Source organism: Stegastes partitus, unplaced genomic scaffold (genome assembly GCF_000690725.1).
Source record: "Stegastes partitus isolate 25-593 unplaced genomic scaffold, Stegastes_partitus-1.0.2 Scaffold62, whole genome shotgun sequence".
Lineage (NCBI taxonomy): Eukaryota > Metazoa > Chordata > Actinopteri > Pomacentridae > Stegastes > Stegastes partitus.
This window is the reverse complement of record NW_007577793.1, coordinates 898,419-914,904: the sequence shown is the minus strand read 5'-3', so window position 1 is coordinate 914,904 and position 16,486 is coordinate 898,419. Positions and strand designations below refer to the sequence as shown.

Sequence of the window (16,486 nt, the reverse complement as noted above, 5' to 3'; positions counted from 1 at the left end):
GAAGTGAACGTTCCTGATGAGAAGTAAATAAACAGCGGATGATAAATGGAACTAGGTTTTACAGTAGTACAGATGCCTGTACTACAAAGAAAACTATTAGTAATATTATTTTCATGTATCAGTGTTTGGGGCGTGGTATATTCAAAGAAACTGGCTGATGTGCCTGCTGTGAGCATATTTCAATTGAGAATCCCACAGAAAAGAGGACAAAGAGTCAATTTGATGTTTCATATTTTTCTTCAACAATCATGTTTGGAGATGAAAAGATAAAACTCAGTTGTGTGATTTTCTTTCCCCAGGTTTGAAGATGCATTAAACGGCTGTGGTCATAGGGATCATCAGTTGATTCTTTCTTCAATTTGAGTTGGGATCGAGAGATTTTACTGTTTTGTGAAGGTGGTTCAACTGTTTAATGAATATTAGTCACTTACACTGGTTTCCAAAAGTCTGAGACCAACTTAAAAATCTGGCAGACATTTCATGAAAAACCTGAATACAATCCAAAAGTTTAAGGATTTAGAAAAGTTTAGGTGCGTAAGATAAAGACCAAGCAGATTAGCATAATTAAAGATAACAGCTCCTTTGTGCAGAAGGTCAGATTTCATTGTGTTGTATCCTTCCGTTGCACCACATGTTCAGATGACACTCATGTGAATTTGATTGACTCATCAGTGGCTTGTTCAGGCAAACCAACCAGCCATTGTTGACTTGTAAAAAAAAAAAAAGTGTGTCTCAAGTTTCCAGCAGAGCATTACTTTCTAACTAGCATTGTGGTAGTGTGACACATAGCATCATAAATATTCAAATAGTTAACTAAATAATGAGGGACTTCTATGGGGGAAGTGCACAAAAATCAACAATATCTCCTGGAAACTAGATTGTTTGTATCTAAAGTCTACAATCAGGCAGACAAAGAGTGACCACAGCACCAGAAGATCAATATTTCAAGCTTTGTTAATTTAGATAGAAAAAAATTAAGTTAAAAAAGTTTCATCACAGTCACAACATTTGCTAAATAAAAAATGTAAGAGTCCAATCAATAAAAGTTCTGTCAAATTAATTGTAGTGGTCTTGAACGGATAAGGAACATATCTCAATCACTTCTCACAAGGGAAACAAAGCCAAACACTTGGAGTGGACTAGAACATAACAGTATTTCAGGGTGGATGACTGGAAAATCCAGTGCAGTTGACTGATAAAACTCAGTCTGAGTATAGTGGCAATAACAGAAGGGTATATGTAAGGAGACAAACAGATACCACACTGTATCAAACCCACAGCAAAACATGGTAGTGAGAACATTCAAGTCTAGGGGTGTTTTACCTACTTTGAAGTTGGAAACCTGCACCAAATCGACTCCACCCTGACCAAGGAGAATTCCAGTCTTCGGAGACGTGCTCCACCCTCTGGTTTGCAGCCCAAACACACCTCAAAGCTTCGCAAGAACTACTTGAAGACCAAAGACTGCTGACTGTCAAGGACTTTTCTCCACAGTTATCTGACCTCAACCCCTCCAATCACTTGAAGACAGAGAAAGACACGCATTCCAAACATCACAAGAAACTCTTTGGAACATTGTCAAGTCATGTTAGGATAACATGTGTTATCAGGTTTTGCACAAACCTGTGGAATCCATGCAGCTTGAGTGCTGCATGCTGTCATGAAAGATACCACAGTGTGACTCTTTTCAGCAATTTAATGAAAGTTGTATGTGTTCTCAGAATGTGTCTTTCATATTTTTAACTCAAAATACCACAAAGACGACCCATTTCATCATGACTGTATAACCCCTGGTTTTACATTTGTTCTAAATTTCAGTGTCTGTACCTTTAAAAGCAGCTGAACTGCTGCTGTCCATACCTCATTCAGGAAGAAGACTGTCTCTGTGTCTGTGATTTACAATGTAGAGCAAAACATCCATCCATTATCTATATACCGCTTAATTCTCACCAAGGTCGTGGGGGGCTGGAGTCTATCCCAGCTGACTTTGGGTGAAGGCAGGTTCACCTGGACAGGTCGCCAGTCTATCACAGGGCTACACTTAGAGACAGACAACCAAGCACACTCACATTCACACCCACGGACAATTTAGAATCACCAATAAACCTCAACATGTATTTGGACTGCGTGGGAGGAAGCCGGAGAACCCGGAGAGAACCCACACTGCACGGGGAGAACATGCAACCAGCGACCTTCTTGCTGCGAGGCAACAGTGCTACCAACTGCGCCACCTTGCAGCTCTAGAGCAAAACAGCTGATTGCAAAATGAAAGTGATCCTGAAGTGACTGCCTATTAACATGCCGTCCTAATGGAGTGCTTTTCAAGCACCATTTCATGCTCATTCTGTTGTCTGATGACAGAAAGAGAAGACTATGTACATGAACAACTTTACTAGGAATTTGGCAGCATCAAAAATATAGTTTATGTGAGCACCAAGTGTTGCAGAGAAGCAAACAGATGCATTACACTGAAGCAAACTCAGCAAGTGACATGAAAATGGAAAAAACTCACCCAGTCCTTTTCAGTTAATTTAAATCAAAAATATAAGTAAGCCACTGGGTCATCAGGTTCCCAGATGCTGGGAGATCATAAAAACTCTTGTGTTCACTCTTGGTGTGCTTTCCTTGTGGCTGAGACATTTCAGAGTTAGCAGAAGCAGCTTTATAAAGTAAATAAACCTGGAAGATAGTGAGGACTGGTTTATACAAAGTTTAAGCTTGAAGACTGCTGTTTCCTTGCCTGCTACAAAGCAGTTCACTAAAATCCCTTCTAACTTGAAGGTTGGGAGGCTATTTAGTTGTTCGAGGGTTTCAGGAATGGTAGAATTAAGCATCTTCATCCCTCAACAGCTAATACTTTACCCCTACAAGTTTATAAAACCAGAAAACATTAAAGAGAAAAAAAAATCACCAGATGAGACCTTTAAAGCAAAATGAGCTTCATAAATATGCATTTTTCCTACATTCATGTTCATTTTTGGGGGGACAGTGTTGCCCACTTAATATCATACCGCTTTATAGAATATCCCATTTGTAATCATAAAATATTGAAGTAATCATTACCTATATAACCTATAGTAAAACAGCCCATTTATTGTCATAGTCCCAGTTTGAGTCCAGGAATAACTTTTGCCTGTTTAAAGTCATGGTTGGCCGATCATTACAGCGTCGGTCATGCGTTGCAGAATATCGCACCCCAGTCAGACGCGGAAAGCAATGATTTTGTTTGTTTGTCAGTTGCCTGCTCACCTGAGATCTGCTTCACTGAGTTATTCACACACTGTCTGACATTATAAAGAAAATCGCATTGTTGTAGAGCATGTCGTAACTCATAACTGAACTGCTCAGATAGTTAATCATGATAGTTAATTATGATAAGTTAATCCTATCAAAGTTTACACCAAGTCTTGCTTGCTTTACTTAAATACTGTATTTCCCAAATACATGCTAAATATGTCCAATATAGGCCATGTAGATTGTGCCGATCCTGTATATAGGTTAGTTTTCACACCCGAACTCGCCACCATCTTGAAGCCCGCTTTCTAGAATATCCCTGATATAGTCATAATTCCATCCTGGACCGATGGTGATAATAAACTGGCAGCACTGTATTTGTAATGAAAAAAATTGTATAAATTCTAATGAAATGCGAAGTGAACTCAGATTCTTCACTCAGATTTAAATTGATCTTAGATAGAACCTTATTGATCCCTTTGGTAGGGTAGCTCAGGGAAATTGTTGTTCTAGAAACAGCATAACACCGACAGAGACAGTAGTACACATCAGTTAAGAAAAAACAGAAAGCGAGGAAACAAAGGAAACAAACTGTTAGGAAGAACAGCAGCACAGTGTAAAAATAGTAATAATAGTAATGTAAATAACAATAATAACAATAATAATAATGTGCTGTATAATATGTGAAACCAATCAGTGTAGTTTTTGGTAAATATAAGGTGAGTATATAAAATATAAGTGTGTATTGAATATATATANGTGGAACCATCCTCTCGCCTACTTGACGACGTACAAAGATCCTGTGTATTGAAGCGAAGATTTGAAATTTTGAGTCCTCAGTCCATAATACCTTCTTCCAGTCTTCAGTTGTCCAATGGCGGTGTTTCATGGTCCAGGAGAGCCTCTTTGTCTTATTCTGACGTCTCAGCAATGGCTTTCTTGTTGCAACTCGTCCTGTCAAACCTGCAGCTCGAAGTCTTCTCTTCACAGTTGAAACTGAGATTTGCTTACTACGACCACTATTAAGCTGTGCTGGAAGCTGTTGTCCTGTGAGCCACCTAGCACGCAAGCTGATAACTCTCAGAAACTTGTTCTCTGATTCAGTTGTGGCTTTGGGTCTGCCAGACCGCTTCCTGTCAGAGTTTCCTCAGTTTCTGAGTGCCCTTTGATGGTGAAGAAAACTGTACTCACTGACACCTTGACTTTCTTTGCAATTTCCCTGTAGGAAAGACCTCCATCTTTAAGTATTATGATGGTCTGTCTCTCTTCCATTGTTAATTGCCTTTTTCTCGCCATTTTTGTAGCAACACACTACTTTCTGCAGTACAATACTGTTCAGCTGATGCTCATGAGGGTCTGGTACTACAGTGTGTTCCAACACTGCTTTTATGGAGACAGAGGGGGTTGTATGTAATCAAGAAAAGTTGGAACACCTGTAGGAATTAGTAGCACCAGCTTTTAAGGCTGTTTCAACCTTCACTGCTGCAGAACAGCTTTAAATTGTTAACCCACTTCGTGTTTCCTGGAAAAGGCCTTTTTGCATAATTCTGAAATGTACATTATTTTTCAGTTTTGTGTAACCAAACCTTTTTTTTTTTTTTAAACCTCTGGCTATTCATTGGATTGCACAACTTGAATTGCAATAAATAACTGGAAAAATTAGGGTGTTCTAAAACTTTTGACCGGTAGTGTATATACACATATATGTGTGTGTGTGTGTGTGTGTGTATGTGTGTGTACATTACACAGTAACACAGGGACAGTAGAGAGTAGCAGCACAGTGCAATATTAATAATAATAGTAATAATAATAATAATAATAATAATAATAATAATAATAATAATAATAATAATGACTTACTGTACAATTTTGGATTGTTTGTAATAGAAGTTAACAACAGTAATAATAGTAGTAGTAATGGACACAGAAACAGCTAGGTGTGTCTATGCTTTACCACTATCTAATGAAAAGGGCAGAGCATATTGTTTCAGTGCTGAGCACAGACTGAAGTCAGTTGTGGTTGGCTAACCTTCAGTGAGGAAACTCCAACACTGCAGTGAGGTCGTTAACAGCTGCAGTGCCTCTGTCTTCCAACAGGGGGCAGCAACGAGCCGCACCTCCTTTACCGTCCACACGAAGAAGAAGACAGCCGGCGTAGCTCCGGGTTTATGCTGACGCGTCCCTCTTCTCTTCATTCACCGACGTGTCAGTCTTCTTGTGTCCAGAGCCGAGCAGCACACAGGCCGGTCAGTCCGCAGACATGGCTCCCAAAGGCACCAACAAGCAGCAGTCAGAAGAAGACCTCCTGCTTCAGGACTTCAGCAGAAACCTGTCAGCGAAGTCTACAGCGCTGTTTTATGGAAACGCGCTCATCGTCTCTGCCATTCCCATCTGTGAGTACCGGAGCAGCTAGCTGCTGCTAACTAGCCGAGCTAACTCTGGTTCACCGGAGGAGCAAAAAGTGAGAAAACTAGACGTAAAGATAAGTTTATCAAAGAAGTTACACTGAAATCTAACTCCAAGTAATGTTTCAAAGACCTAGGAGAGCATAATGACTCACTACAATTAATGATGGTGATTGTGAATTGCCAAAGTAAGCTCACAGTAAGTTACACTTGAGGTGAAGTGAGATTAACTTGTAGTTAAATTAAACAGTAATGAATTAGAAAGTTAGCTATGTTTGTCTTCTTCAAAAGCCAAATATAAAATATTAGACCAGCTGCGGTCCAAATCTCAGGTGCTTATTCTGTGCAGTGGTCTTCTGTCCACCTATTCACTGAATTATTCTAAATTATTCTACACACTTGAAAAGAAGGAAGTGATCAGTAATCTTTAGTCCACTAGTAGCTTTAGTGTACACTTCACAGACTGTACAAACTGAACTTGTCTCAGGAGCAACTAAACATTGTCACAGGGTGCAAGAACTTCATACCAAAACCGCTTTTCACCTTCTGATTAAAACTGTCATATTTTGCTCATGTGATCATATATTTCCACATGCATATGTTACACACATACACAATGTTCAAATTCCCTTAATGGTTGTACACTTGATTATATTTTTCCTGTACTTTCTAGGGCTGTTTTGGAGGATCTGGCACATGGACCTTGTACAGTCTGCAGTCTTGTACGCTGTGATGACTCTTGTCAGCACCTACCTGGTCGCTTTTGCCTACAAAAATGTCAAGTTTGTGCTCAAACACAAGTAAGAAAAACACACTCCTCCATATCTGTCGCATACATTTGGCCATTTCTCATTTCTTTGTGACAGTGGCATAAGAAATTCATTTTTCCTGCTGTCACACTGCTTACATAGATCTTTTAATGTGGTCAGCTTGATTGGCAAATATTACAGTATTCATTGGGGGAACCTTAAGACAATGTAATAATCTTGTATGCAATACATGGAAGCTTTTCTATACAAAAAAATACAGTACTGTATGAAAAAAAAAACCTAATTGCTGTTCACAAACTAGATCTTTCATGCTCTAAGTGCTGCTTTGAATTTGACAAAAGTCTTTCACAAATGTTTTAATGCTTGTGAACTTCCTCTCTTTATCCTCCAGAGTTGCTCAGAAACGTGAGGATGCTGTTTCCAAGGAGGTAACCAGGAAGTTGTCTGAGGCTGACAACCGCAAGATGTCCCGCAAGGAGAAGGATGAGAGGTAAAAGTGCACTATTTTGCAAAGATGTGCATACATACATTATGTTGTGCTGCAAGTTCGGGGTTTCAAAATGAGCTTTGACAAACTACCTGGTCTGAGCCTGTTGAGCGTAGTGTGTCATGTGACTTATTACAGGCATATTACGTGATGTGTAGTGTTGATTGTGTTGACGTCAAAGAGCAATCACACATGTCTTGATGCAGGTCCAGACAAACCAGGATCGGTAAAGATAAAGCACTTAAAGAATGATGCGTAATAAAGTCCCCACCAAATGACAGATGCCTGTGCAATAAATTGCATTGAAATCAATGAGGCGGATATCGATGTTGTTGCCACTGTATTACATGTTATTATTGCACTTATTGTACATGGCCACTGCTAATTCTTTTATTGTTAAAAAAATATTTTAAATCCCTGCTCTGGTCATTTAGGTCATTGAGTAAACCCCTGTGAACTAATTTTTGCATTTCAAAGTTACTTATTTAGATGTTTTTTTTTCTTCCATGAAAGTAATCCATTCCTGCCTTAAAGTCACTTAAATGTAACTCTGCACCTTCACTTCCTCTAGAATGTGTAGATCTAATGAAGCCGGTCTTTACCCATCCCTCCCCCTTCACTGCAGTTGGAACACAACAGCTCACCTACAATGCTGCTCAAACACTCAAAAATTATTCTACACGTTATAATATTGGCGTATCCTTGGTACACTGCAGTTTCAAAGTGAAAATTATCCATCATGGCGTTGACTGATCATTTCACTCATGATGTGTCTTTTAGCATATAAAAAAAACACCATATGGACATGCTAAGAAGGCTAAAAACTTGATTTTCACAGCAGGAAGTCTTTAATAAAATATGACAGTCTTGGCAAAATTGTCTTCATTGCTGTGGTCATGCTCCAGAGTGAAAGAAGAATTTTGCATTTTTATACATACGTGTATGCAGGAGGTTTATCTGCATGCAGAGTCCTTAGGCAAATTCAGTTTAATAATGATACTTGATGATGAACAGCATTGACATCCAGTTTTCCTTTCCTGTGATCAGGATCCTGTGGAAGAAGAATGAGGTGGCAGACTATGAGGCCACCACCTTCTCCATCTTCTACAACAACACTCTCTTCCTGGTGCTCGTCATCGTCGCCTCCTTCTTCTTGCTCAAGAACTTCAACCCCACTGTGTATCCTTTGAACTGTACTTGTCAACTCAATGCTGATTACATGTGGGATTTATCAGAAAACATGAACTTGCACTGATCTGCACCTCCTTTTATGGGCTCAAACTTAATAATGTGTAGCTTGGTCAGGTAAGACAAGTCAAATCTACATTGTGTATTTCTTAAAATTAGCTCAGGATGGAAGTTTATGATGTGTTTTGTTGCGATACGCTTGAGATTTAAGGAAACTGTATTTATAACAGAGCTTGGGAGAAGCACAGAAGGCATAACGTTGCAGTGCAGGGAGGCTGATGCTTCACATTTTTATGCAAATTCCCCTAAAATCGAATCTTTACAAGCTTTATGTAGTCAGTGAGTTGTCATCCAGTGCTGATTTGATTTATCTTTTTACCTTAACCCACTTTTTCCCAGCAACTACATTCTGTCCATCAGTGCCTCCTCAGGACTCATCGCTCTGCTATCCACAGGTTCCAAATAAAGGAGGAAGGAACGGGAGAAACAAACTGGAGCAATGAGGGTTGATGGGGTGGGATTGGGTAGGAGGGGGAGGAAGTGGGATAAAGAATGATATACAGTATATTGTTTTTCACTAAAGTTAGGAATGGGGTTCACAAGGGGATTGAAATATCACATTTCAACTTCATGAAATTCATGATCAAATGTCTGGAGGGTGTTTCTCCAGGTGTCTTCTGTTTTTTTGTAACAATTAAAGCAACCAGGTTCACTTGTACTGTTTGTGTGTCATTTAGTCCGCTTCAGAGCCATTTTAGAAGATATATAATTTTGTACATTAGTAAGTTTAACAGCCATCAGATTGAACAAAACTGAGAGACGCTAATGTTTCCATTGGCAATGCATTTATTTATAATCACACTTTCGTATAGACTTATTTACAGAGAAATCACTGTTCAGGAGAGGAAACAATACACTCATCGTTTGCATGTCACACAACAAAAAGAACAAAACTCAATGTCCCTCAAGCCTTTTCTACCCACATATCAACTTGTTGCAGAACACAACACTGATCTGTAGTATGCAATACACAACATCTTGGTTGATTTAGGTTGGAGTCGTACAGAAACAGGAAATCAAAGAGTTGATGTGACACCCTGCAGCTAGCTTGAAATCAGTGAAAGATGAAATGCTTGATGCTTTGCTCAATCCTGGCCTTTACATTTATCTCTCAGGTTGTGAATCTGCATTGAAAACAGCAATTGTTCTTTCAAACACAGATTCATTTCCAGTTTGCTTAAATTATCACTATATTATGTTTTGTGACGCAAATGGCGGGTTCAAGGTGGCGATATCGCATCAAAGAAAGCATTTTATTATAGTGTGACTGAAATGCCACAGCACAAATTGAGGACCAAGGTGGAGCAAAGTAACGTTCTGTCGCACAATAGAGAACAATAACAAAGGATTCGTATCCTTCACTTTGAGGCAGCTTCCTCTTTGTGATGTATGTTGCTGCTCTGCATTCTGTGCAATGATGTAAAGACAGATTAGACAAATAATATTAAGACAAATAATATAATCTGCGTCTATGATTTGCATAAACATGGTTCTATTGTCACATTATTTTGTAGTCCAGCACCCAGACATAATTTACCAACTTGTAATGAAAGACATCCCTGAATTTATTCCTGTAGCGGGACTCGAGTCAAGGCACTCTGCCGGGTGGCCACGGTCCAACAATGACTGATCACAGACTTGAATTGATGGGCAACTTGTTGACTTGACAGCAAATGTAGAATACATAATGGAACACGCCTCACATTTTTGCCACGAAAATGTTACAGTAAAGGATACAAGTGATACACTGATGCACCTATTTTCATTGAGCTGGGGTGAGAAATAAGGGAAAGAGCACATTTTAATTTTCCTTTTGTTTGTCTGTGTGCAGCTGTTTGCATCACAATAATGACTGCAGGGCCACGTGTACTCATCATTCAGGATCAGACTTCAATAAATGGGTTGTGAGACAAAAGCTGGCTCGTGTAACGGTGTGTTTGGCAGACCTATAGGTGGCTGTTGAAATTTCCTTTGATTAAAATATAGAAGGTGTCTGTGCTATAAGTCAACAAATGTGCATCAAGGACAAGACAGTGACTCAGCTGGAACCTGGCCAACAATTCTGCTGATCTCATTGATGGCTTGTTTTCCAGATGAACAAAAAATAATACAGTCAGACAACAACCGTGAACTTCCGAGAGTGGATCCACCTGGTCAGAGATAATGATTCAAGGTGAAGTCACTGAGAAACACTGAAGCTCATTATTCACGTCTCATAGCAGAAGCTCATTTTTCAAACAACTCCATGATTAATACAGAATTTATGAATGACTTCACAATGCGGAAACAAAACAAAATCGACCCTTTCTCCTTCTAAATAGTCCTCTGACATGTCTTTCCGGAGACAGAAATCAATTCTGTGACAGTGTAAAGTCAGGCTGGAGGAGGAGGACGGGATGAACAGTGGCTCAAACACTGCAAATGATGCAGTGATACTGCAGAGGAGCAACAAAATAACTCTATTTACATCTTATTTATATATTAGCCATACAGTACAGTGAAGTCCCCGTATGCAAGAGAGGCTTCTTGATGGTTTTGCTTATGTTACAAGTTATGCCTTAACTTTTTATGTACATGTAACATCTCCAAACAAAAACAATATTTCAAAATGTCAAAATAAATTTCATATTTATTATCTACTCTAGAATAAATACTGTAATCTTTGCCACATCCCAGATACCTTGTCTATATGCCACATTGTGCCATTAACAAGCAATATTTGTAGTTATTCTAACCATGACCAGACCTGAAGCCAGTCATTCTTTTATTTCATATATTTATTATAAGTCCATATCTTGAAGGTTCTTTGAAGCAATGCAGGTTCCGTTCACAAGCAGAAACGAGCGTCTCCATAATGAATGCAAACTCAGAGAAAAGGAGTCCACTTATTTTTTGCAAAGCAACATTTCTCTCCTAAATCTCCTAATTTTGTGAAGCAGAGTAGCAGTCCCTTAAAAAGACCACACGGGGGCGACATGCTTCACTCTCTCCCCTCACAGAGTCCCACTCATACTGACACTCAATGTCCCACAATTCTCTGCTTCACAGGGGGTCACATACAGTTGACAAGCTTGCAGTAATTTTGATCAGACTCTGTTGGTTAATTATGTGCTTTGTCAAAGAGAAGAAAGAGGCACACTATAGCAGGGTAAAACATGCATCTGTTGGTTAATATGCTCAGGATTTGCAGCCTATAATATTTATTGAATACTATTTTGTACTATACTAACTATGGGACTGGTTATATTTGTTAGGTAGTTGAAACGTAATTGAAGCTAATAGGGAACTGGCCTCATTCATATTCATAAAGCTCAGTTTTAATGAAGCATGAGTAGGTCACCTTGCCATTGCTACACCCCAAATTCCATGGGAAAGAGACTTTAACCCATGACTTGAGTGTGTACCTCTGACACAGGAGGTGGAAGCTTTAAGCTCTTATGGTAATTCTGTTTGTTGCACTGCATAGCAATTTAATGAAAGCACTGACTGACTAAGGGTGTTCAGCATGCAACTGAAGGTTCTTCATGTCCACTTCCATGAGGTACCTCTAATTCCTAAGTCTAAGCTGCTTGCATTGATGTATTCAGCTGCTGTACAGTAGTTCTCATAAATAAAATATGTGTCCAGCATGAATTTTGTGTCCAAATTAAATTAAATTAGTCTGGACTTAAATAAGAAGGCTTGAGTATTGAAGGTTTGGCCGATATACTGAACTGTAGATGTAGGTAGCAAGTATGAATCAGCAATATAAGCGTCTCACTCAGCAACTACGAACAGGATGCCCTTGAGCAAGGCACTTTTACTTGAAATATTGTTGCATTTCTTTTCTGTGGTCATTTACTAACTGTATGTGAATGTGAAGTTGGATATCTCCAAAAAAGCAAGCTGTAGTTGCATACCTTGCCATCTAACTGAAGTCAAAATATCAACTCAGTTGATTGCATTTCAAAACAAGAGCCCTGAATGGAGCTGAATTGCGATGTAGGGAAGCCTAATATGGACTACTCTAAGTTCTGCATAGTTACATCTGCATGGACTGTTGGTGAATGGGGTAAGACCTCAGCAGGGGGGACAAAGTTTTAATCTATTCAAATGGACTAAGGTTCGATTGAGGCTGCAAAAAGCTGAGTTTGTTAAGCATTTCTTGGCTGAGCTGGACTGCACCTGAGATGAACCTGGTAGAGCTGATCTGAGCAGGACGAGTCTCAAACAGACATAGTTACGGTATGCAACGCTGGACTTAGCAAGGCTGTCTATTCCAGGCTGAAGTGGGCTGGAGCTGAAGTTGGGCCCAAGGAGAGAACCATGGACATGAACACTGAACGGAGGGTCCAAGGTAGCAGTATGGTTAAGTAGGTAGGTACAGCTGACCTCTTGGGTAGTTTACCAGCCGGGTCTAAGAGCGGTAATCCTTCTTACTGTACGGTCTGTTGCCCAGGATGTGGTCGATCTCTGACACCACATGAGAGGTCATCTTAGGAAGGACCTGGTCAAGAGAGAGAGAATGACAGTGAAAGTGAGATACAGAAATGTTGCAACACAGGGATGTCTAAAGGCAAGGTGAAAGACTAGGGTCTGCTTTTTGATCGAGAAATCATTAGAAGTAGAGGACAGTGGAAGATGCAGATGAGGAAACATGGGTAAATCAAAAGCTATATGAATATGTTCTTACCTGTATGGCCCCGAGGTTCTCAGTTAGCTGTTCAGGGTTGGATGTTCCCAGCAGAACTGAGCTCACTCCTTCATTTCTTAGACACCACGCTGGAGACAACAAGTAATAGAAGTAGATATTCAATCAATGCCCACTTGATGGCACACTGCTGATTATTATTGTCTTGGAACACACCGCAAATAAACTGCGCTTTTAGTATTTAGTCTTCTAGTTCTGCTTCAATGACTACCTGCCATTATATTTGTGCATAATCGTGCAGCTGGAAGCACAGATAGATTTGGAAGTCTATGTGTTTGTGTGTCAGTGGGAAGCTGAAGTGAAAATCAAACCCACCAGGCAAATAACAGACATTATTAGAAAAAGGGTGATGTGCATTTGGCCACATCTTACGTTAAAAAGGGATCCTGTCTGACAGCCCTGAGCAGTTATGGAATTCACAGCCCTTCTTTAATCTGCTTCAGCAGCATTTGTTATAAGACAGGAAAGTCTTACCGACAGCCAGTTGAGGAAGGGTACAGCCCAGTTTCTCTGCAATGTGGTTGAGCTCTTTCAGCTTGGCTTGTTGCTTCCTTCCGTCTTCACTCACTATTTTCTCTTTCAACCACTGATAGGACTGGCAGGAAACAGGAGGAGACAGTGATTGATTGAGCGTGTAAAGAAGGGAAAGAGATTAGACAAAGAAACAAAAAAAATGGTAGGTGGACTAAACAGGCAAAAGTACATATTAATTCAGGGTGTGAGAGAGAAAAAAGGGAACAGGTAGACAAGTGAAGGAGAGGTCAAGGAGAGAAGTCAAGTGATGGAGGCTGTAAGAGCTGATGAACCACTCCAGGCATGTTGTATAATTTACACAATTTAGCTAAAGTGCTATAGAGACAAGACTTCATTTAGTCGTTTCTTTCAATAAAAACAACTAGTACTGATCTGATCCTTTAACACATATCCCATTGACGGACACACTTATTGGGATGGGCATGGGATGGCTAAAATGACCTTTCTTTGAACTGTCATATGACTGCCACTAACACAGCCTTCTTCCCTGTCACAGGAGTAGTATGAAACCTAAACTTGTGCCAACTTGAGTTGTACTGAACCGCTGAGGTGAAGAGGGAGCTAAGCGGGAAGGTGAAGCCCTCAATTTACATCTGCTCTGTATTCCACCTCTCGTCCACGATCATGAGCTCTAGGTAGAGACCATAAGAATGCGATTGTGGATACATGTAGCCGAGATGAGTTTCCTCTGTAGAGGTGGCTCAGTTCAGCCTTAGAGATAGGAAAAGGAGTTTAAACACCTGGACAAAGCTCGGAATAGAGATGGTCTTTTTTGCCTTTGAAAGGAGCCAAATGGGCGTTTAGAACATTTGAATGAGACGCCTCCTGGGTGCCTAAGTTTGGAGGTTTTCTGAGTGCATCCAACTGAGAGGAGACCCCAGGAAGACCCTGTACTAGCTGGAGGAATTACATATCTCATCTGGGTGGCTGTGGCTCAGGTGGTAGAGCGGTTGTCCTCTGACCGTAAGGTTGGTGGTTTGAGCCCCGCCCCCCCACAGTTGAAGTGTCCTTGGGCAAGACACTGAACCCGAAGTTGCTCCCAATGGCAGGCTAGTGCCTTGCATGGCAGCTCTGTCACCATTGGTGTGTGAATGTGAGTGTGAATGGGTGAATGAGAAACATTGTAAAGCGCTTTGAGTGCCGCAAAGGTAGAAAAGCGCTATGTAAGTGCAGACCATTTACCATTTACCATTTATCTGGTTTGGGAACACCTCGGGATAGCTCAAGGAGAGCTGAAAACCATTGCTGGAGAGAGGGACATTTGAAATTCCCTGCTTAGTCTGCTGCCACCACAGCCATGGATGGATGGATGGATGGATGGATGGATGGATGGAGGATTTTCAAACAGATTTTAAACAACATGTTTCCTTTTTGTCCTCATTCCTTTGGGTTAAACTAAACTAACTGCTCACAGCAAACTGTTTGTCTTGTCAACTTGGTGTCTTTTCAAAAGTGAACCATTGCATATGGGCATAGGCTGAGAAACCTGCAGTGTTGCAGCTCTAAACGCTCAGAGAAGCAGTGAGTGGGGTTTAGTAGCATCTAGTGGTGCGGCTGCAGATTGCAACCAACTGAGAACCTCTAGTCTCACTTTCCTCTCCCAAACATGTGTGAGAACCTGCGGTGGCTGCAAAAACGCGAAAGGTGCTCACTAGAACCAGTTTTGTTTTGTCAGTTCTAGGTTACTGTAGAAATATGGTGGAAGAGGACTTGCATCCTCAGTAGATATAAAGGACCCCCTCTAAACTGAACAAACACACAATGAATTATTTTCAGGTTATTATACACTAATAACATAGTTATAAATATTGAATTTCAATTATGGGAAGCACGGTGGTGCAGGGGTAAGCACTGTGGCCTCACAACCAGAAGGTCCAGGGTTTCAGGTGCTCCGGCTTCTTCAGAGTCCAAAGACATGCATGATAATTTAACTGATGATTCTAAATTGGTGGGAGTGTGCATGGTTGTCTCTTTTTGTTGTCCTTGTCACAAACTGTTCCAGGAATCTTAATAAAGCAGCCACGGGTCTCTTTCTCTTGTGCCTTAAAACACTCCCTGATGCCTACACTAACTGAAGTGGATAGGTTAAGCACCATTGCAGCTTTATTCTGATTCGCAATGGTGAGCAACCCTCAGTCTTACCTTCATGGAGGCCCTGGAAGATTCAGGAATGCCATTTTCATATTTTCCTGTGATGATGCCACACGCCAGCGGTGACCACGTCATCGCCCCAACTCCTGTCACCATGGAGACCGTAGGAAGTCAAACAGGAGGAGTTTTAGTGAGATGTGTCGGAGGAAGAGGTGTGAAGAAAAGTGAGAGAACAGTGCCAGAAAAAGTGAAAATGTATGAGATGATGAAAGAGGAGAAGATGATTAAAAAACAGCGGAAATGAGCAACAAAGAAGCATAAACACTCATTTAGGGCAATCTGGGCATCAGAAAGTTCTCATCACCAGGTTTTTACCTTTAACTTTCCTTAAACAAGTAGATAGAAAAGTCATTCCGTCAAAGGCACGCCTGTGATAGATTAATCTGATGCAGATAAACATCAACACAAATACTTGCCTATCTTATGGTAAAGTTCAGGCAGTTGCACCTCTACTTTCTCCCTCTGGAAGAGATGATACTCTGCCTGCTCACACACCGGAGGGATTAGATTAAACTGTCTTGCCACAGAATACGCCTCCTAGAGATAAAAGAGAGGGTAAAAAGACAGAACGAGAGAGATAGGCGTTAATCAGATTGTGGAGGCATGGCATAAATTCAAATGCACTGCTCATAGTAAGTCATCCAATCAGTATTCTATATCACAACTCTCTGAGGCATCATATTCAAATTTCCTTGTATACCTTGGTACCTTGCTTGCTTCTTCTTTTTTTCCATGTGTCCGTCAAGAACACATGCCAGAGGAAACACACACATACATTAACATGCTGCTTGTTGCTTCTTTAAATGTCCTTTTATTTTGTTGGATTCCTGCTGTGGAACACATGTCAGGATGGGAGCATGGTGGGGGGTGGTGGTGGTGGTGGTGGTGGTGGAGGATCTTTTCGTAACGCAAGGATAATGTCGGTGCAATCACTCAACTTACAAATTACAAGTTGGCCTTCTGTGCT

General features: G+C 40.5%; 2 protein-coding genes across 4 annotated transcripts in view; one reads left to right on the top strand and one right to left on the bottom strand.

The window, feature by feature from the left end:
• The first annotated feature begins 4,147 nt into the window (after positions 1-4,147).
• Positions 4,148-8,802, top strand: ssr3 (signal sequence receptor, gamma). 2 transcript variants are annotated; one of them, XM_008275968.1, is made up of 7 exons: positions 4,148-4,155; positions 5,226-5,230; positions 5,446-5,627; positions 6,313-6,439; positions 6,801-6,899; positions 7,944-8,075; positions 8,484-8,802. In XM_008275968.1, exons 3-7 carry the CDS (start codon positions 5,495-5,497, stop codon positions 8,548-8,550), a joined length of 558 nt encoding a protein of 185 aa, XP_008274190.1. In that variant the 5' UTR covers positions 4,148-4,155; positions 5,226-5,230; positions 5,446-5,494; the 3' UTR covers positions 8,551-8,802. The 2 variants fall into 2 exon arrangements, with proteins under 2 accessions (XP_008274190.1, XP_008274189.1); XM_008275967.1 differs by lacking the exons at positions 4,148-4,155; positions 5,226-5,230 and having other exon boundaries at positions 5,393-5,627.
• A 110-nt stretch (positions 8,803-8,912) lies between these two features.
• kcnab1a (potassium voltage-gated channel subfamily A regulatory beta subunit 1a) overlaps positions 8,913-16,486 on the bottom strand; it is a 121,846-nt gene continuing 114,272 nt past the window's right edge. For both annotated transcript variants that reach the window (XM_008275966.1, XM_008275965.1), the window contains exons 10-14: positions 15,936-16,056; positions 15,511-15,605; positions 13,309-13,429; positions 12,817-12,905; positions 8,913-12,630 (exon numbers count right to left, since the gene is read on the bottom strand). In XM_008275966.1, coding sequence (XP_008274188.1) covers positions 12,541-12,630; positions 12,817-12,905; positions 13,309-13,429; positions 15,511-15,605; positions 15,936-16,056 — 516 coding nt within the window. In that variant the 3' untranslated portion in view covers positions 8,913-12,540. The remainder of the gene's footprint in view (positions 12,631-12,816; positions 12,906-13,308; positions 13,430-15,510; positions 15,606-15,935; positions 16,057-16,486) is intronic.